We start from the raw sequence: 16,208 nt of genomic DNA, 5'->3' as shown, positions 1-16,208 counted from the left end.
TATTACTACTTTGTCCCTGTTGGAGCCTCTGGGGGCTCAGTAAATCAGTGGATCTGTTGTACTTTCCTTTTGTGATTTTCTTTCTGACTCTGAGCATTTGTTTTCCTGTCCTGTTCTGTGTCTTTGTCCACCTCCGTAGTGTCACCTTTTGTGTATCTGTGTCTGTCCCTCTGGCCAAACATGTGTGGAGCCCACAGCTCCTGGAGGCGCATTAGTCTGTCAGCAGCCAAATGACTGTGGTTGACAGGCCTCAGGAAGGCAGCAGGAGACAGGTGCTGAAGAGGCCTGACTGACTGGCTCAGCGGATACATTGAGACTCAGAGAGGAGATGAGAGTAGAGAACTGGAGAACAGGATCCTGTTCCATAACAGCCCCTCCCAGGTCAATGACAGTCCCCTCCAGCTTGTTTGCCATATATCTTTTGGAGTACTTGTGCCTGCCTTTCCCACTCTAGCTGCCACCTGTTGCTGTTTAAGGGATTTGTCATGCTGTCTGCAACTTTCTGCCTCTGTCCTCTTCACACTGCACCCCCCTCAGCCCTGCCCTCCTTATCTCTTTCCTTTCATTCTCCTCATCATTAAACATTTTGCTCCCATGTGGCCAATCGTGATATGAAGGCAGCAGCTGCCCCCGCTCTCTGTGATCACCCTTCTTCCCTTTTCTCCTCCCATTTTTTAAATGTAGTCAATGCTGCTCTTTGAGGATGAGAAAGCGCAGGGATATCACTCGCTCCCTGGTCGTCTGCATTCCCCAGGGCACCAATGTGTCCTTGTAGCTCAAAGTTAAACTGAGCAAAAGTGCTCTCACTTAGCATGGAATCAAAGACAGTGGGGAGAGGTCAGTGCTTAGGAAAGTGGTGGAGACCTGTGTTCTCCTATTTCTTTTGCTGCACTCTTTCAAGTGAGTGACAGCAAATTGGAAAGAGACATATGGGCATCCCTGCCAGGCGCCATTCCGCTCCCTGCTCCTCCGGTCCTACCGTGACTGTGCCAAAGCCACCAGCTGGCCTCTAATTTAATGTAGAAAAAACTAAATTGTTGCCTTTGAAACCCCTTGCTGTTCTCGCGGGAAGGTAATCTTTTTACACCAAGGGGTGCCATGCGTGAAGCTGCTTCGGATCGCTGTCATCTAATTACCCTGATGCCAGGAACAGATGCAAGCATGTGGGAGTGGGCTCACTACTTGTGTGCATACAACCATAGAAATAACAGATAAGAACAATATCCTTATATATGGGTACATGTGTGTAATTTGCTAGGACATGATAGAAGAATGGGATTTGCTTAGAGTCTGAGTAACAGAAGTTGCAGGATTTTTGGAGTTTTTTCCCCCCTCATTGGTAAATGGTAAATGGCCTGTATTTGTATAGCTAGTCCCGCCTAGGGACCCCAAAGCGCTTTACACACCCAGTCATCCACCCATTCATACACTGGTGGAAGCAAGCTACAGTTGTAGCCACAGCTGCCCTGGGACAGACTGACAGAAGCAAGGCTGCCATATCGCGCCATCTGCCCTTCTGGCCAACACCAGTAGGCGGCAGGTGAAGTGTCTTGCCCAAGGACACAACGACCGAGACTGTCTGAGCCGGGGCTCGAACCGGCAACCTTCCGATTACAAGGCGAACTCCCAACTCTTGAGCCATGATCGCCCTCATTGCTGGCTTTTTACCCCTTCCTGTTGCAAGACATCTTCTATTGGTGTTGTCAACAATACATTCCCCTGTCCCTCCAATAATTGCAGCAGCAGATCTGTCTGCAGATCTGCTGTTGCCATGTTTTTGGCACAAAAACATGCTGAAGACACCAATTTCTTACTTGCTTTTAGTTAATTAGTGTATTTCTGTATTTAGAGCATGACATTAGCAGTGAAACAACCAAATTATGCACATGCACAGGTTTAGCTATCCAAAGCTTTGCTTTGCTTCTCTCTCCCCAACCGGTTGCAGCAGATGGCCCCGCCTCTCCCTGAGCCTGGTTCTGCCCGCGATTTCTTCCTGTTAAAAGGGAGTTTTTCCTTCCCGCTGTTGCCAAAGTGCTTGTTTGTTGGGGTTTGCTCTGTATTATTGTTGGGACTTTACCTTGCAATGTAACTTGTGATTTGGGGCTATATAAATAAAACTAAACTGAGATGAATTGAACGTGTTTGTAGATTGCAGTACTTGAATCACCATTTTTCCAACAGGTGCAATCCATAATAATTGCTACTCAAAATAGACTGCTTCTAAGTAAATCCTAACAATTTGTGTTTTTACCTGCAAATATAATAATTGCAGCTGCCCTAAAGAGCTTCTCCTCTCATACTTTCAGAGCGTGGAGTTTTGATGCAGAGCTAATTTAACTTTCTTCAGTTTTGCTCTCAGAACTTCTCCAGAGCTAGGCTCCTTCACTTATTCAATTTTAAGCATTTAAATGACTATAGACTTGCAAATCACATATTAGCAGCTGTTCATGTGTAAAATTGGTTCTTTTGATTGGTTCTTTTGCTGTAACTCCAATTACAGAGCAGCACCCAGTATTCACACAGGACAGAGTCACTTCAACTAATATTAAGTCATAGTTTTAATACCATTCAAAGGTTCCTGCATGATATTATTCTTAAAGCAGAGCGGTTTACTTTTTGTTTCAACTGGAAGGTTAAGATTGGATCAGAGAAACACAAAGACTTATCTCACTTAGTGCCCATTCAGCTCAGGTTTAGACAGCACAGCAGAGGCTTCTTGTGACTCATTACCTTGTCGATTAAACAGGAGGCCAACAATCTTCAGAATCATCTAATGGTAAGCTTATGGTTAAGTAATATAGCTACCAAGAAGCTTAATGAATTCAGGCGTGTCTAGGCAACAATATGTTGATCTGAGCACCATGTACTGTCTTTTTTTATAGCTGAGAACTAAAAAAAAAAAGAGAGATTTCAGCAGACAGACTTTTGCTCTGTTTTTACACTGTGTTAAAACTCACAGATAATAAATAGGTGTAGATTCAGATGCTGAATACCTTATATTTCCCCCCCTCTCATAAGGAATTAACAAGAGTTTGCTAAAGAATCACACCTGCAATCAGGATTGAGAAAGGCATCAATGTTCATCCTTTCTCACTGTTTTGTTTGGGTTGTTTGACCCCCAATAAACTGACCTCAAAGTCTGGGCTTTATTTCCCAACTAAGACATGTTCAAAGGGAATTTGAGACTATGGATATGCCCGTAAACGTTTTTCCGAGGCTTTCTTGACCTTTTAAGCTGCTGTGAAAACATCAGATCAAGTATTTATATGGTATCAGTTCACAACAACTGCCTCAAGGTGATTCATGTAAGATAAAGACTGTACAGTATTAGAGAGAGAGAGAACTCTTACAATTAGATGATTCCTATAAACAAGCGCTCGGTGATTGTGGAATGGAAAAACTTCCTGAAAGATTTCAGGAAGGAGGTAGGGGCAGCTACAAACCATGACCAGTTGCGGTCACAATTAGCTGGAAAACCTTGTTTCCCATGGGGATTTTGGTCATCATTAGTTCTTTGGAAATGAAGTTTCTGGGACTTGTGTGTCAGTTTGAATGAAAATCCAAGTTCACGTAAGACAGAGTGGTGATTGTTTGCTCACACCACTGCTAGCTCAGTGTGTGATGTGCTGGTTTGGACTTGTGTCACCATTGTCGCTGTTGGTGGTGGCTGATCTGGACACTAGTGCTTTGGCTCAGATTGCTGTGTTGACACAAAGCTCTGTGCCGCACAGGTGTGTGGGTTACTCTGCCAGCCAAAGAGAGGACAAATTGGTCCACAGACAGTTTGGCATGCCACCCTAGTTGGCTGTACTTTTTCACTAGCCTCTGTGTGAGGTGGAGAACACACTCGTCCTCAGGTGTTGGAGGGAAATACTGCTTCCAGAGACAAACTGGCAGGACTCTGCCTCATCCATTGTCAGTTTTCCAAAAAGCCACACCCATTTCAGGGATACACGCTGCAAGTCAAATCCCATTAATCAAATCATAGCAGCACAATTTTGGAATATCAGTGAGCCAGCTGCATGCTAATGAGGCAGGAAGAGGATGTGGTAAGAGAGACAAAGGGGGAGGAGGTATCCATACAGTGCAGTAATCCCAGGATGTTGCTGAAGGGGGAATGAGAAAATGTGCTGGAAGAGGGGAGAGGCTGGTACACAGATTGGTAGGCCAGTCTGCGAAACCACTTGCTGGGCTGTCCGCAGGCTTGCTCGCCTCTGTGTTACTTTGCAAATTGCATATTTTATTGCATTCTTAATTGCTTTTTGTTCAGTTTCTGGGGTTTAACTGACATTATCTTTTATCTTATTATTTATGCATCGTCTGTCTTTTCCAAGCAGTTGAGGGTCAGGGTTGTTTTTGCTTTTTTTTTTTTAAACTGAAGATGATTCTCCCCCCCCCCCCCCAATTTCTAGAATCTGAATAAACAGATCTGACCAATCAGATCACTGCATTTGGCGACAAATTTAGTTTCAGTTTGTCACAACTCGAAAGTTCAATTTTTCTGGTTGCTAGAAAACATATGTAATCCCAACCGGCTGGCGAGTGGTTTCTGGAGGTTGCTGGCTGTCATTAGGTGAAAATCAGTTGCACCAAAAAGCTCCTTGCTTTAGAAACCACAGTTTCCTGTAATTTGCATGGAAGACACCAACTTATTTGCAAACTATCACCATTTATTCTCCAAACTGCAGTGAAGCTCAAAGGAAACTGTAAAGAGACAGATGTAAACTGAAAACTGAGAATTCCAAGTCAGTCTGATTTACCATAGAGTAACACACATTTGAAATAAAGCATTCATGAATTAATAATTGCTTATGTCATAAATTTATTTATTTATTAGTCAAATCAGTTACAAATGAATGTTTAATGTATTTTACTTATTAGATATTAAAAAAACAATTAATTATTTGACAATTTAATATATAATAAGAGCAATTTTAAATACATGAATATATGTGTGTATAAATGTGTTGTGGGATTTTACAAACTGCATTCATAAAGATGGCTGTCATGTAAAAAATAAAACTGCGCATGTAGTCTCACATATAGTCTAGCTTCAGACAACAATAATACAGGGAATGATGGACTGATCGGTATCATTGTAATCACTCTTTTTCAATTATTTTAAATCGTAGGTATCAGAAGGTTATGTGGTAACAGGTGGACTCCTGAGACTGTTTACAGACAGTGTTTCCATAATTAATTATTATTAAAGGCTGTAGGTTATAGCTATTGTTTTAACTGTGCTAGCTGATTCAGGCTTCATTTAAAAGGAGCAGATTAGCTTACTAAAAATGGCAGCCCACTAGTACTGATGGGATGTAATCTTTTTCCAAGCTAACATGAGTCTTAAAGAGTATGGCTACATGCAGCGATGCTAGTCTTAGCCACATCTGCGTGTTACCTTCAGCAGATGGTCAGGTGATTCCACAAAGTGCACACTTCAAGATCGGGGCTCTCTTCAGTTAATGTCAAGGCAGAGCTATTGACACAAGCAGCAACCTAGAAAAACCCGGTCAGCCATCTTCATCATCATCTCTCTAACCAAACAGAGAGCTCCTTACATCACATTGCATTATTAATTTGCATTACTTTTTCTCCAAGGCCAAGAAGTCACAGAAAGGCTAATTGGAGACATGGAGACATAGGAAAAGGACATGGAGTTGATAAGGAGGAGTGGAATCTTGATTTTAAATATCAAGAAAATATATTGTTAATTTGATTTTTTCTTGTTCTGTTTACTTATTTCTTTTTTTGAAAATGTGTTTATCAAATCTGAATTAAAAATGTGTTTTCAATAAGACTAAATGGTTGGGGAATTTTCCCCATTAACAGAAGTTGCCAGATGGTTGGCGACTGGCAGACATGTGTGACTGGGGACATATTTGGGGGGGGGTCTGTTTTAGGAGTGGATGTGAAGGTTTTCTGAATAAGTAAAATAAAGTGATTATTATAATTATGTAAATGATTCTTTTCTTTTTCAGTAGAAGAAATGTTTGATTACTTCTCTAGGTGGTAAGCCCGTTTACGTGACTAGTTAGCATAGTTTTTTTGTTTTATTTTGCTCTTAATGTGACTTTCTGCTCCTTTCCACTCTTCTTTTGTAGCTGCTACCTTCTCCTTACTTGTCTCCCAGACCTCCTTATTATTCTGACTGTGATCTTGAAATAGGATCTCTGCTTTGTGAGCCCGGCTGCTCCTCCCTGCTTCCTCCTCTACAGCTTTTCTCTCCAATTAATAAGTATAATCAGCGCTGACGTTTGACTGATGAGCGCTCCCTCTGGAATAACCATCACCACAGCAATGACACTAGTTGTAATAATATTTAAAGTAATAATGATTGTGGTAATATATTTAAAGGCCTACATTCACCTCCTAATCTCCTGGATTTATTAGATAAGAACATGTCAGTCACTTTGTGAACTGGATTGCTGCAGGCTATTGAAAATGAGCTTTCGCTCTCGTGATTTTCTGCAGGAAAGCGAGTCCATATTTAAAAAGGAAGGGCAAGAATAGAGGCGGAAGGCAGACTGGGCTACACCCTTTAATGAAAACACTTGGATCTAATGCAGCTCTTGCTGGACCATAACAGCTCCACTGCTGTCAGTCATACGGCTTCCTCCATTACCAAAGGCAGGATATCCTGTACTTTATGAATATGAATGGTTATTGTGTGACAGTAGTGTTCAAGGGTCACTTGAGTTTTTCTTGCATAGGTCACTGTAAGGTTGATGGTGATGGTTAATGTGTAACAGCAAAGATTGAAGCTGATCGCATCAATATTTCATATTAATATCAGAACAAATAAATATGTAGAATCCAAAGTGTGCAGTTCCTGTTGATTCTGCAGGCCAATTGAGGATCTTTTAGGTCATTGTTTTGGTTTTATAGTATATACACTTGCTAAATTAATGCTAATGTTTCTCCGCATTTGATGTAAATAAACAGAGGTCAGAAGGATCAGTTCATGTGGGTGTCAAAAGGACTGCTTGTGTTCTTGTGTGTCTTAATAGAAAGCAGGACACAAAAGCCTTCTCCATTGTGGAAATTAGATTTGTTACACTTCTGTTCCAGTGCTGCTCCTGCATAAGAAGTGATTACGAGGAAACAACAAGCTTAGAGACTGCAGGAAACTCATTAACATTTAGCATGACAAAGAATACATTTCTTGTCTTTAAAAGAAGGGGAAGACAAGAAAAATCATGTAATTTCTTCTTTATTTGCCTGCATATTCAGTCAGTAATCTTGCTGAATCTTCATACCTAGGTTAGATCCGACAGCCTTGCCTCGGCTCTGGTCTTGTCAGTCTCATTCATTGTCCAGCAAAGGTTCTCAAGCATATGACTGCTCACATAAAAGCTGAACAAAGCAGTTTATTTGTACTGTATTTACTGTATTTTAATCTGGAAGTGTTACTAAAATTAGAGCATAACGTGTGTTTGCCTAGGAGAAAGGAGACGGATAAGGGATTAAAGGGGCTGCAGAGTGGGCTCGGCGCCATGTGGTGGTGGTGGTGATGCTGGGTGGAGGATGGAGAGACCTGCCGCTCTCGCTCTATACCAGATTACTGTAGCGCTTACATTGCAGCTGACATGGTTGGAAGACCTCATGGACAGTGATTCAGATATTTAGGCTTTATGCTCACTCTGCACGCACTTGAATTCTAGAAAACCAGAATGTCTTCAAATTCCTTGTTGTGTAATTCAATTCTGTTTAATTTCTATAGCACCAAATCACAACAACAGCCGCCTCAAGGCGATTCATATTGAAATGCAAAGACCATACAATGCGCTCACTGATCGTGATTTTTGCTTTTTACTTTCTCTTTCAGAGAGCGAAGCCGGGACCGGCACAAGTCGCGCAGCAAAGACAGCCGCTCGGAGAAGTCTGTAACGATTAACACGCCGCCTGCAGAGCCGCTGCTAGGCGACACAGCTGTACGGGGGGAGCAAGTCCAGGTACGACCTGCTGCAAACACAAGGCACTGCACAGTCACTACCGTGCTTCTTCACAAACCTCTCACACTTTTGATTCACAGCTTAGTTTCCACACGTTCAGCACATTTACCATAGATGACCTCTCAACAGTGTTGCTATAAGTTTGACGGAGGGCTCTGCTGCTGTGATTTATATGTAGAATTTGGAGCACAGGAGACTTATCACTCGCACTCAGAATGAGCTGGAATGATAATTGTGTTTATCAGCCTGGGCTGGGACAGGCCATCTGGTATTTCAGGGCAAAAGCCAGGAGGGCCAGTCCATTTATGTCAAGATCTGGGCCGTCACTTTCCGGAAGCCTGTTTCTGAAAATATCTGCAACAGGGTATGGACGCAGCAGGCTTCCTCTCTCGATGGCGAAGCTCTGATAAATCCACTTCATTAAAGGCAAACGGCAGGCGCTGGCTCAGTTCATGAAATCCACCAGCACTGGGTTGGTAGACGCTTTCAGTGGCCCCCTCTGAAATGGTCTAGGCCAAGCCCATGCAGCAGCTAAGCTGGAAGCTAAGCTTTTGACTGTTAAAATTCAAAAGTGTTGCCTCAGAAATCATGCTGACTGGGAGTTCCATGATTGCGAGCTCAAAATATGGATTATGTGATGGATTATTTGATACAAGATAAGTATAAGGTAGGCAACATCATAGGTTACACCAGCTTAAATGTTTGCTAAACATCTGGTACTATACACTGAACCATCTGGCCTTTGGTTTGTTTGTGTCTAACAGAAAGTCTACTGACTCATGTTTAATTTCACGCACCAGGCAGACATTTGACTATGTTGCTTGGATTCAGATAAAAGGTCGGTAGATCAGATAGCTCTGTGTAAACTGGGCCGGTTGGCTGCAAGCTGTCATGTCGAGACATGAAATTCCAGGTAGCACTTGAGCAGTACACGACTTCTTAGTCACAGTGGAAGACACTGAGTAACAGCCGGTTTGTTTTCTTGTTTTGTGTGGTTTTTGTGATCCAGAACATAATTCATTGAGTAGAAATAGTTGTAGTTAAGTACTTCATTGCACAGAAATATTGTTTTTGGAATGGCTGATAGACAAAAATATTATTACATCATCTGCGATGTAATAAAGTCATTATTGCTTTAATAATTGCATAATAATTACAAAAACCTTTAAAATCGTGCAGTGGGGCACATTTAAACTCAGGTTCATTACTTTTATCAGCGTTCTTCTGAACGTGCTGTGTTATAAATGGTGGAAACGAGTTTGTTTGGATGTATTTACAGAGTTTCGGTTGTATTAGTAGTAGTGATACATCCCTCTACTAAACAGCATACATCACTTCTCAGTTTAATCCCTGTCCTTGCTTTTAGTTTTTATTCACTGCATGGCAACATAATGCAGTATGAATAACTTGTTAAGTCATTTACTCACAGCTGCTTCATAACGTGCATAAACACTGCTGTAATCATGTTGTCAGAGGGAGCCTCTCCTGATTTCTTCTGATTGCTACAAACAGCTTCGCTTCTGTTCTGCGGTTGCTTGTTAGCATCTTAAAAGCAAATTATTCAACAAAGCTTTTAAAGAAGGAAATACTTCTACTCCTGTTTTGTGTTTTGCCCCAGCCATAGTAAACATGATGCAAATATCACATTCCAGAGTTGCAAAGTGCAAGTAAGAGCAGATGGTTATTTTCCCATAGGCAGTGATGGTGACTCATTGTTTTGCTTTTTCGTGGCTTGGTCGGACATGAAATTATGTCAGTTGCACAGGATAGAGAGACACAGGTCTAACGTGTTAGTAAGTGAATAATGTTGATGTGCTTTTTACAAACCAAATAAGCTGTAGACTTGTTAACAAAGGTCAAATCAGATTGAATTTTAATTGACTATGATTTCTTTTCATCGCAGTTTAAGCCCTTTTAAAATTTGAAGGTTTAAATGTAGCATCTGTGCATCTTGATGAAAAAACTGGTGACCCTTTGTGCTACAGTCACACTAGGAAAAAGTAGTTGGAGACTGTGGTACTACTGGGCGATTGTGGCTCAAGAGTTAGGCGTTCGCTTTGTAATCGGAAGGTTGCCGGTTCGAGCCTCGGCTTGGACAGTCTCGGTCGTTGTGTCCTTGGGCAAGACACTTCACCCGTTGCCTACTGGTGGTGGTCAGAGGGCCCGGTGGCGCCAGTGTCCGGCAGCCTCGCCTCTGTCAGTGCGCCCCAGGGTGGCTGTGGCTACAATGTAGCTTGCCATCAGCAGTGTGTGAATGGGTGGATGACTGGATATGTAAAGCGCTTTGGGGTCCTTAGGGACTAGTAAAGCGCTATATAAATACAGGCCATTTACTGCAATTACTGCAATAGCGTACAATGAACTTGAGGAACAACTTGAGGAAATTTGCCACCTTTAAAACAGCTTTGGTGTCTCAAGATGAAGTAACACTTAGTCCGCAATCAGTCTGCAGCGAGTTTGTCACATTGTTTGTGATGAAATGCAAATTACCTGAAATAAACTGATGAAAATCTCAATCATCTACTGGCAGAAATTCACACTAAACAGAAATTTGCATTGACTGCTTACGTTCAGAATCCATTAACTGTCTGCTTTTCAGGGTTTTTTTTTTAAATTATGGACCGTGAGATTATAAGAGTTTGCAATGAGGAATGTCATCATTGGAAAACTAAAACATAATGGACCTTGTCTGTGCGGCCACACACAGCGATAAATTTTCCATATTTTTAGTTTTTTCAGAAACAAATTTGTTGGAGGTCATGTAAGAATGTTTTTAAAAAAGACAGTAACATTGGTAAGGCACTGATTTAAAATTGATTCTGTCATTTACCGAAACAGAAAAACCACTAATACTAATAAGCGAGAAATGCTTTCATCTGAGGCAATGGAGCCTTGTGACCTGCCTCCTCAAGGCTCCATGCAGTCTGCATTTCCACTAGTCCAAACGCATTGCGAGCAGACTGTGTGCTGTGTGCTACTCGAGAGAAAAGAGAGTAACTGCTCAGCTTAGTAGATGATGGCAGCTTATAATGTCTGATGTCGCACGGAGTCAGAGGACAGAGCCCTTTACTTCATCCACACTCGCCTCTCTGTGCATACGGTGTTCTTTATCAGTGGGTTCAGTCCTAAACATCTTCAAAACTACTTTGGGGGATCAAGATGGTGATAAAATGGCAATACGAAGGAGTCAGTATTGAATTCTTCTGTTTTACTTTTAAAGGTCAAACTGTCAAATACATTATTTAGGATTTAGCCTTTGTTTACGTGAGAGCGTTTAGTGTTTTAGCCAAACCGTGTGAAACAAGTGGAGTTCATCACATGTGCCGCTTCACCAGATGACTGGAAATGATGTCAAATGCAAACATGCACTTTTCCTGTGGCGAGACTCGTTTGCAGGAGTCTGCATGCGTGGCTGTTTGTTTTTTTCATCTGCATACTGTGTCTTATTTTAACAGACAACAGGATTTGCCACACAGCACAGCCGTTCTTAGTATTTAGCTCTTCATGTCTTATTCATGCCGTGGCCTGCAGTAGCGCTGCTGACAGGGCGGGGAGTGTTTGGCTTTAGTTTGAGTAATCAGGGCAACCAATTCTACTGAGAGCAAGGCTCAGTACAAATCCCTGTGCGCGTGCTCGTTGCGCAGGTCTGCTGTCTCACATATGCCCCCCGCTCCTCGTCTGCATGCGTCAGTGTGATCTCAGAGTCTCACAGTGCAGCACTGCGCTCATTACTCCACTGCTGAGACTTAATCAGAGTCTTGGCTGACAGAACAGTACATCGCTCCGGGCAGGGATGTCTTCGCGATCCAGCGGTAAAGTTTCCGATGGCTGTGTCTGTGATGTCTCACCACAGGAAGTATAAAAGAAGGGAGGTTTACATGGAAGTGCTTTGGAAAGCATAACTGGAGTTTTAAGCAGGCGGAGGGATGATGTGTTTTTGTTGATGTTACTCACTCAGTTTATATACACTTGTTTTATTTGAGCTTAGTGTGAGAGTCTTTGCTGTTTTTTACTGTTCTTTCTCCTGTCTTTGCTCTCAGTTTCCTTGGGTGTACACAGAGTGGAGGAGGTGTGACACAGGTGTCACTGTTAGTGCATAAAAGCTTTCCAATGAGAGAGCGGGTCATAAGAGGAAGTCACACACTGGTGCAAACAAACAAGCACGAGTTGTTGTGGTGGAAAGCATGGATCGCCGCCAAACTGCTGACCCTTTATTGTATTTTGCGTATATTCAACACATGTTTACTGTGATTACACGGACATTATGCACGAGTAGGTAATGGGTAATAAAGTACTGATTTGTAAATAACCTGAGCTTATTATAATATTATGATGCAGTTTATTTATCACTAACTTGCCAGCACATTCTCTTTATAAGATATAACGGGTATTGGGGACAACTTGAAAGAGGGAAGGTCAGAGGTCACATGTGACGTAATATTTGGATACAAACCATAATATAATATTTAGAATGTCCATACACCAGGATCACTTTCTAAATGTTGCCAATACAAACAAAGGCAGTAGAATTTAAGCATAATTTTAAAGATTTGACCTTGAAGAGGAGGTCAGAGGTCCAAAGTAGTGTGATAGAGTTTCCATATATCATTTCTTATATGTTGTCAGTGGAAACAATGGCAATAGGAAACATAGTTTTAAATAACTCTATAGAGCATTATTATCACTTTGCACTTCAGATCAATCCATTGCCCTTTGGGTCAGATCGTGGCTCAAGAGTTGGGAGTTCGCCTTGTAATCGCAAGGTTGCCGGTTTGAGCCCCGGCTCGGACAGTCTTGGTCGTTGTGTCCTTGGGCAAGACACTTCACCTGCCGCCTACTGGTGTTGGCCAGAAGGCGCGATATGGCAGCCTCGCTTCTGTCAGTCTGTCCCAGGGCAACTGTGGCTACAACTGTAGCTTGCCTCCACCAGTGCGTGAATGTGTATGTGAATGGGTGGGTGACTGGGTGTGTAAAGCGCTTTGGGGTCTCTAGGGGGGGCTAGTAAAAGTGCTATACAAATACAGGCCATTTACCATTTATACGGTACTTTCTGTAAGCTGACAATACACGCCACACTTGTAGTTTTTTTTTTAAGTTATAAAGCTTTTTGTCAGCTTTCAATAAAGAAATGGTTAAGTTGACCCTGAAGACCCTAACCCAGAAGGAATGACACACTAAACAGTACAAAAGCCCTGATTGGCAGAGGTAACCAGTGTAGTTTTTTCTGAAATTTTCAGGTGGCGAAGAGTGGTATCATACAGTGTCGATGGGAAGTGCGCTGTGAAATGACACTGGACGCGATCATGTTTTGCTTGTGTGAGAAATTGTGTCAGTTTATGCTGCTGTTATTGTTGCACGTGACTGGATATTGGAGTGTGTAGTATGCAGTAAGTGGTGGATTGGAGTAGCTGAGGTCAGTGTGGCATGGCAGCTGTGCAGCTTAGGAGTGTGCTGCGGAGCTGCATTGTATGAAGTGTCAAACAGAAGAAATGTGATATGTTTAAACCGTAAAGCATTCTTTGAGAATTAGCACCTTCCTTTCAAAGCTGATGGAGAGAGCACATGGAGCCAGGTATCATTTTACATGTTTATGTGCAGGTCAGGGGAAAGAACCTCACATCTTTGCACACCCTTCATAGCTTACACACATTTAGCCCAGTAATCACCTTATAATGCTTTCCTCTAGGGTTCCTTATGCGTCTCTCTCGATGTAGCCAGTTCTTTGACGTTGCACGCTTCCCTTCTTCATCACCTTCTGTCAGAATCCACAACTTGCTCCTCCACCTCCCGCTCTTTCACCTTTCGCTCACCCTCCCTGCAGCCTGGTTTATTCGGTCCAATTAAAAGCAGCTGCTTTATGATCTCAGCTGTCCCCCAGCTCGAGCTTCAGCACGGTCAGAGTGACACAAAGAACAGCGCAGGTAGCTTCACTGCCACAGACTCTAAACCATGTCAGGTTCCTGGAACAGGCGGAGTGCTTGGGCTGGTGTTTTGGATTCCTACTCTGTGGTGAGTGCCACCTGGCTCCATGTCCTGTGAGAGAGAATCCCACAGAGCTTCATGGTTATCCCAGAGCTTTGTGTGTGTGCGTCTGTGCTTGTTGTGAGCTGCATGGGTGGGGAAAGAGAAAGGGAAAGACGTGCTCTTCTGCTGTAGATTTGGAAGATGATTTTTGAGGTGTTTTGGTGGTTTTTATGCCTTTGGTGAGTGGACAGGATTCTTCTTCTTCTGTTAAGATGCTTAGGTCCATGGTTCTTTTGCCTTAGCCCATTTGGGGAAGTTTAATAGCACAGAGAGGTGAACTTTGAATAAACATGCAAACTTGTTCTTGCCTGATTTGCTATTGCTTTAGATTAGCTTTTGTATTCTTTAGTTTAAGGATTATCTTTTTTAAGCTGTAGTATGATGACACATTGTGTGTCACTGTCAAAAAGTCATTGCAGTATGAATATTTTTAAAGCTGAGTCACATGGCTCAGCAGTATGCTCCTAACAGGCTGTTTCTAGTCAGTCAGAAGTGGTCTCTGGGCTCCATTTGGGATGCTAATGTTCACTAGTAGAAAACAGGCCTAAAACAAAATATACTAGTGTGACTGATCTGTTGCAGTACACTGCATAAATGGACACTTCTCTAAACTTGGGTGTCTTAACATGGAGGTTTATGGGGAATTACTCACTTTTAGAGCGAGCCTCAAGTGGCCTTTTGAGGAACTGCAGTTTGTGACATTTTTGTGCAAGAGAGCCAAAGTACAGCACAAGCGTCATTCTGAGAGACACACACGTCATTCTTTAGTCATTAGCTTTATCTTTAAATGTCATATATACTGTATATATACTCTATTTAATAGCTCAGAGGCAGCTAAGTGTAACTGTATTCAGAGTTACTGAAGCAGGAGACAGCGTTGTCTGTATTTTCAGCTGTGTATTAATACACATGTGTTGCCCCGGTGAATATTCGCATTTGCACAACAGAGAAGAGGAATAAGATGAGTCTGATTTTTTTGGACATACAAAACACTTGTTATTAAGAGTTGTTCATCTTTTTATTTGTGCGTTCAAAAATATTTAGAATCTAACCCGACCTTTATTTTTAAGACATGCCATCAGTCGGTTGGATAAACTCGTTTTGTTTTACTTTGCACACATGCACTCTCTCACACATTGACACACATGCCAGTGGCAGCTCGGTGACACCACAGTGCTCACTGGGTCAGAAGCAATAGACGGAGAGTGGTGCTGAGGCAAGAGATGAACAGAGAATGAGGAGGATGAGAGAGGACGCCTTGAGGGGAAGAGGGAGGAAGGAGTGGGAGAAACATATCTTTGGGTGGATGGCATTGGCATCTAATTGTTGCTATTTGTTTGCCATCATCAGTAGGCTCAGATATTTGTTTATTGTGCTCGTCTACTCCTCTTTCTGCTCCTCTCTTCCCTTCTTTCTCAAGCCATCAATCCCTTTTATCCCCCCTCCATCCCTGCTGCTGTCAAGACAGCCCAAGCAAATGGCTCCTCTCTCCCCCACTTCCCAGCTTCTCTTCCTCTCTCCTGCTCCTCGCGGTCCCTCACTCTCTGTCTTCCTCAATAAAGCCCCTTACATTATGTGGCAAGTGAGCACACAGTCCCATACAATACCTCCTGAGGCACCATGGGAGAGATTTCTATATAAAGACGGATAAAGCGAAGGGCTGGGCTGCAGATCGGGCGAGAGTCAGGGAGGTCACATACACACAATAGCAGTCTGAGATGGATGAGGGGAAGAAAGAGCAGTAACTGAGTAACGGGACAAGGTTAGGTTCGGTAGGCGAGGATTTCAAGATGCAGACACCAGCAGTGTTGGAGGCGGGGGACGTATTGCAGGTGCTGGAGGTTTGTGAGGCTCCGGAGGAAATTAAAGAAGTTATTGTCACCACATTAGAAGAAGGTTCTAATACTAACTCGACTCCAGTGACCAGCTGTGGAGCAGGAACTAAACCAAGCCAGGTAAGGCTGACAGGTCTCTGCGACTCAGCAGAGACGACGCTCTGTTGTTTTTAGCAAGCTGTGTTTGCTTTTCATGCTCAGTGTGGCTTTATTTCCTAATGCAATCATTTGCATGAGTCCGGACACACGTCCAGTCAGGTGGAACCTGTACTTCACGGTATAGCAGGCATGTATTTGGTGTGTTGGTCTGCTGTAACGTTGAACACAGCTGCACCACAGTATTCTTGTAAATGCAGCTGATGTGGAAAGAACACTAAAACATTTGTACAGTCTA

The 16,208-nt window shown here is 42.7% G+C and overlaps 1 protein-coding gene across 5 annotated transcripts in view; it reads left to right on the top strand.

Moving 5' to 3' along the window:
• LOC147302278 (vang-like protein 1) overlaps positions 1-16,208 on the top strand; it is a 64,976-nt gene that overhangs the window by 26,989 nt on the left and 21,779 nt on the right. For 2 of the 5 annotated variants that reach the window (XM_086282336.1, XM_086282338.1), the window contains exon 3: positions 7,829-7,955. In XM_086282336.1, coding sequence (XP_086138462.1) covers positions 7,829-7,955 — 127 coding nt within the window. Of the gene's footprint in view, positions 1-139; positions 382-7,828; positions 7,956-8,469; positions 8,623-13,227; positions 15,935-16,208 lie in introns of those variants that run through there. The other 3 variants (XM_086282337.1, XM_086282340.1, XM_086282339.1) reach the window with 3 other exon arrangements.

Source organism: Aulonocara sp. 'chitande type north' Nkhata Bay, linkage group LG23 (assembly GCF_057382095.1).
Source record: "Aulonocara sp. 'chitande type north' Nkhata Bay isolate Kocher_YH1m ecotype deep benthic linkage group LG23, A_spYH_male_GT1.1, whole genome shotgun sequence".
NCBI classification, from domain to species: domain Eukaryota; kingdom Metazoa; phylum Chordata; class Actinopteri; order Cichliformes; family Cichlidae; genus Aulonocara; species Aulonocara sp. 'chitande type north' Nkhata Bay.
This window is presented reverse-complemented; position numbering and strand designations above follow the sequence as displayed.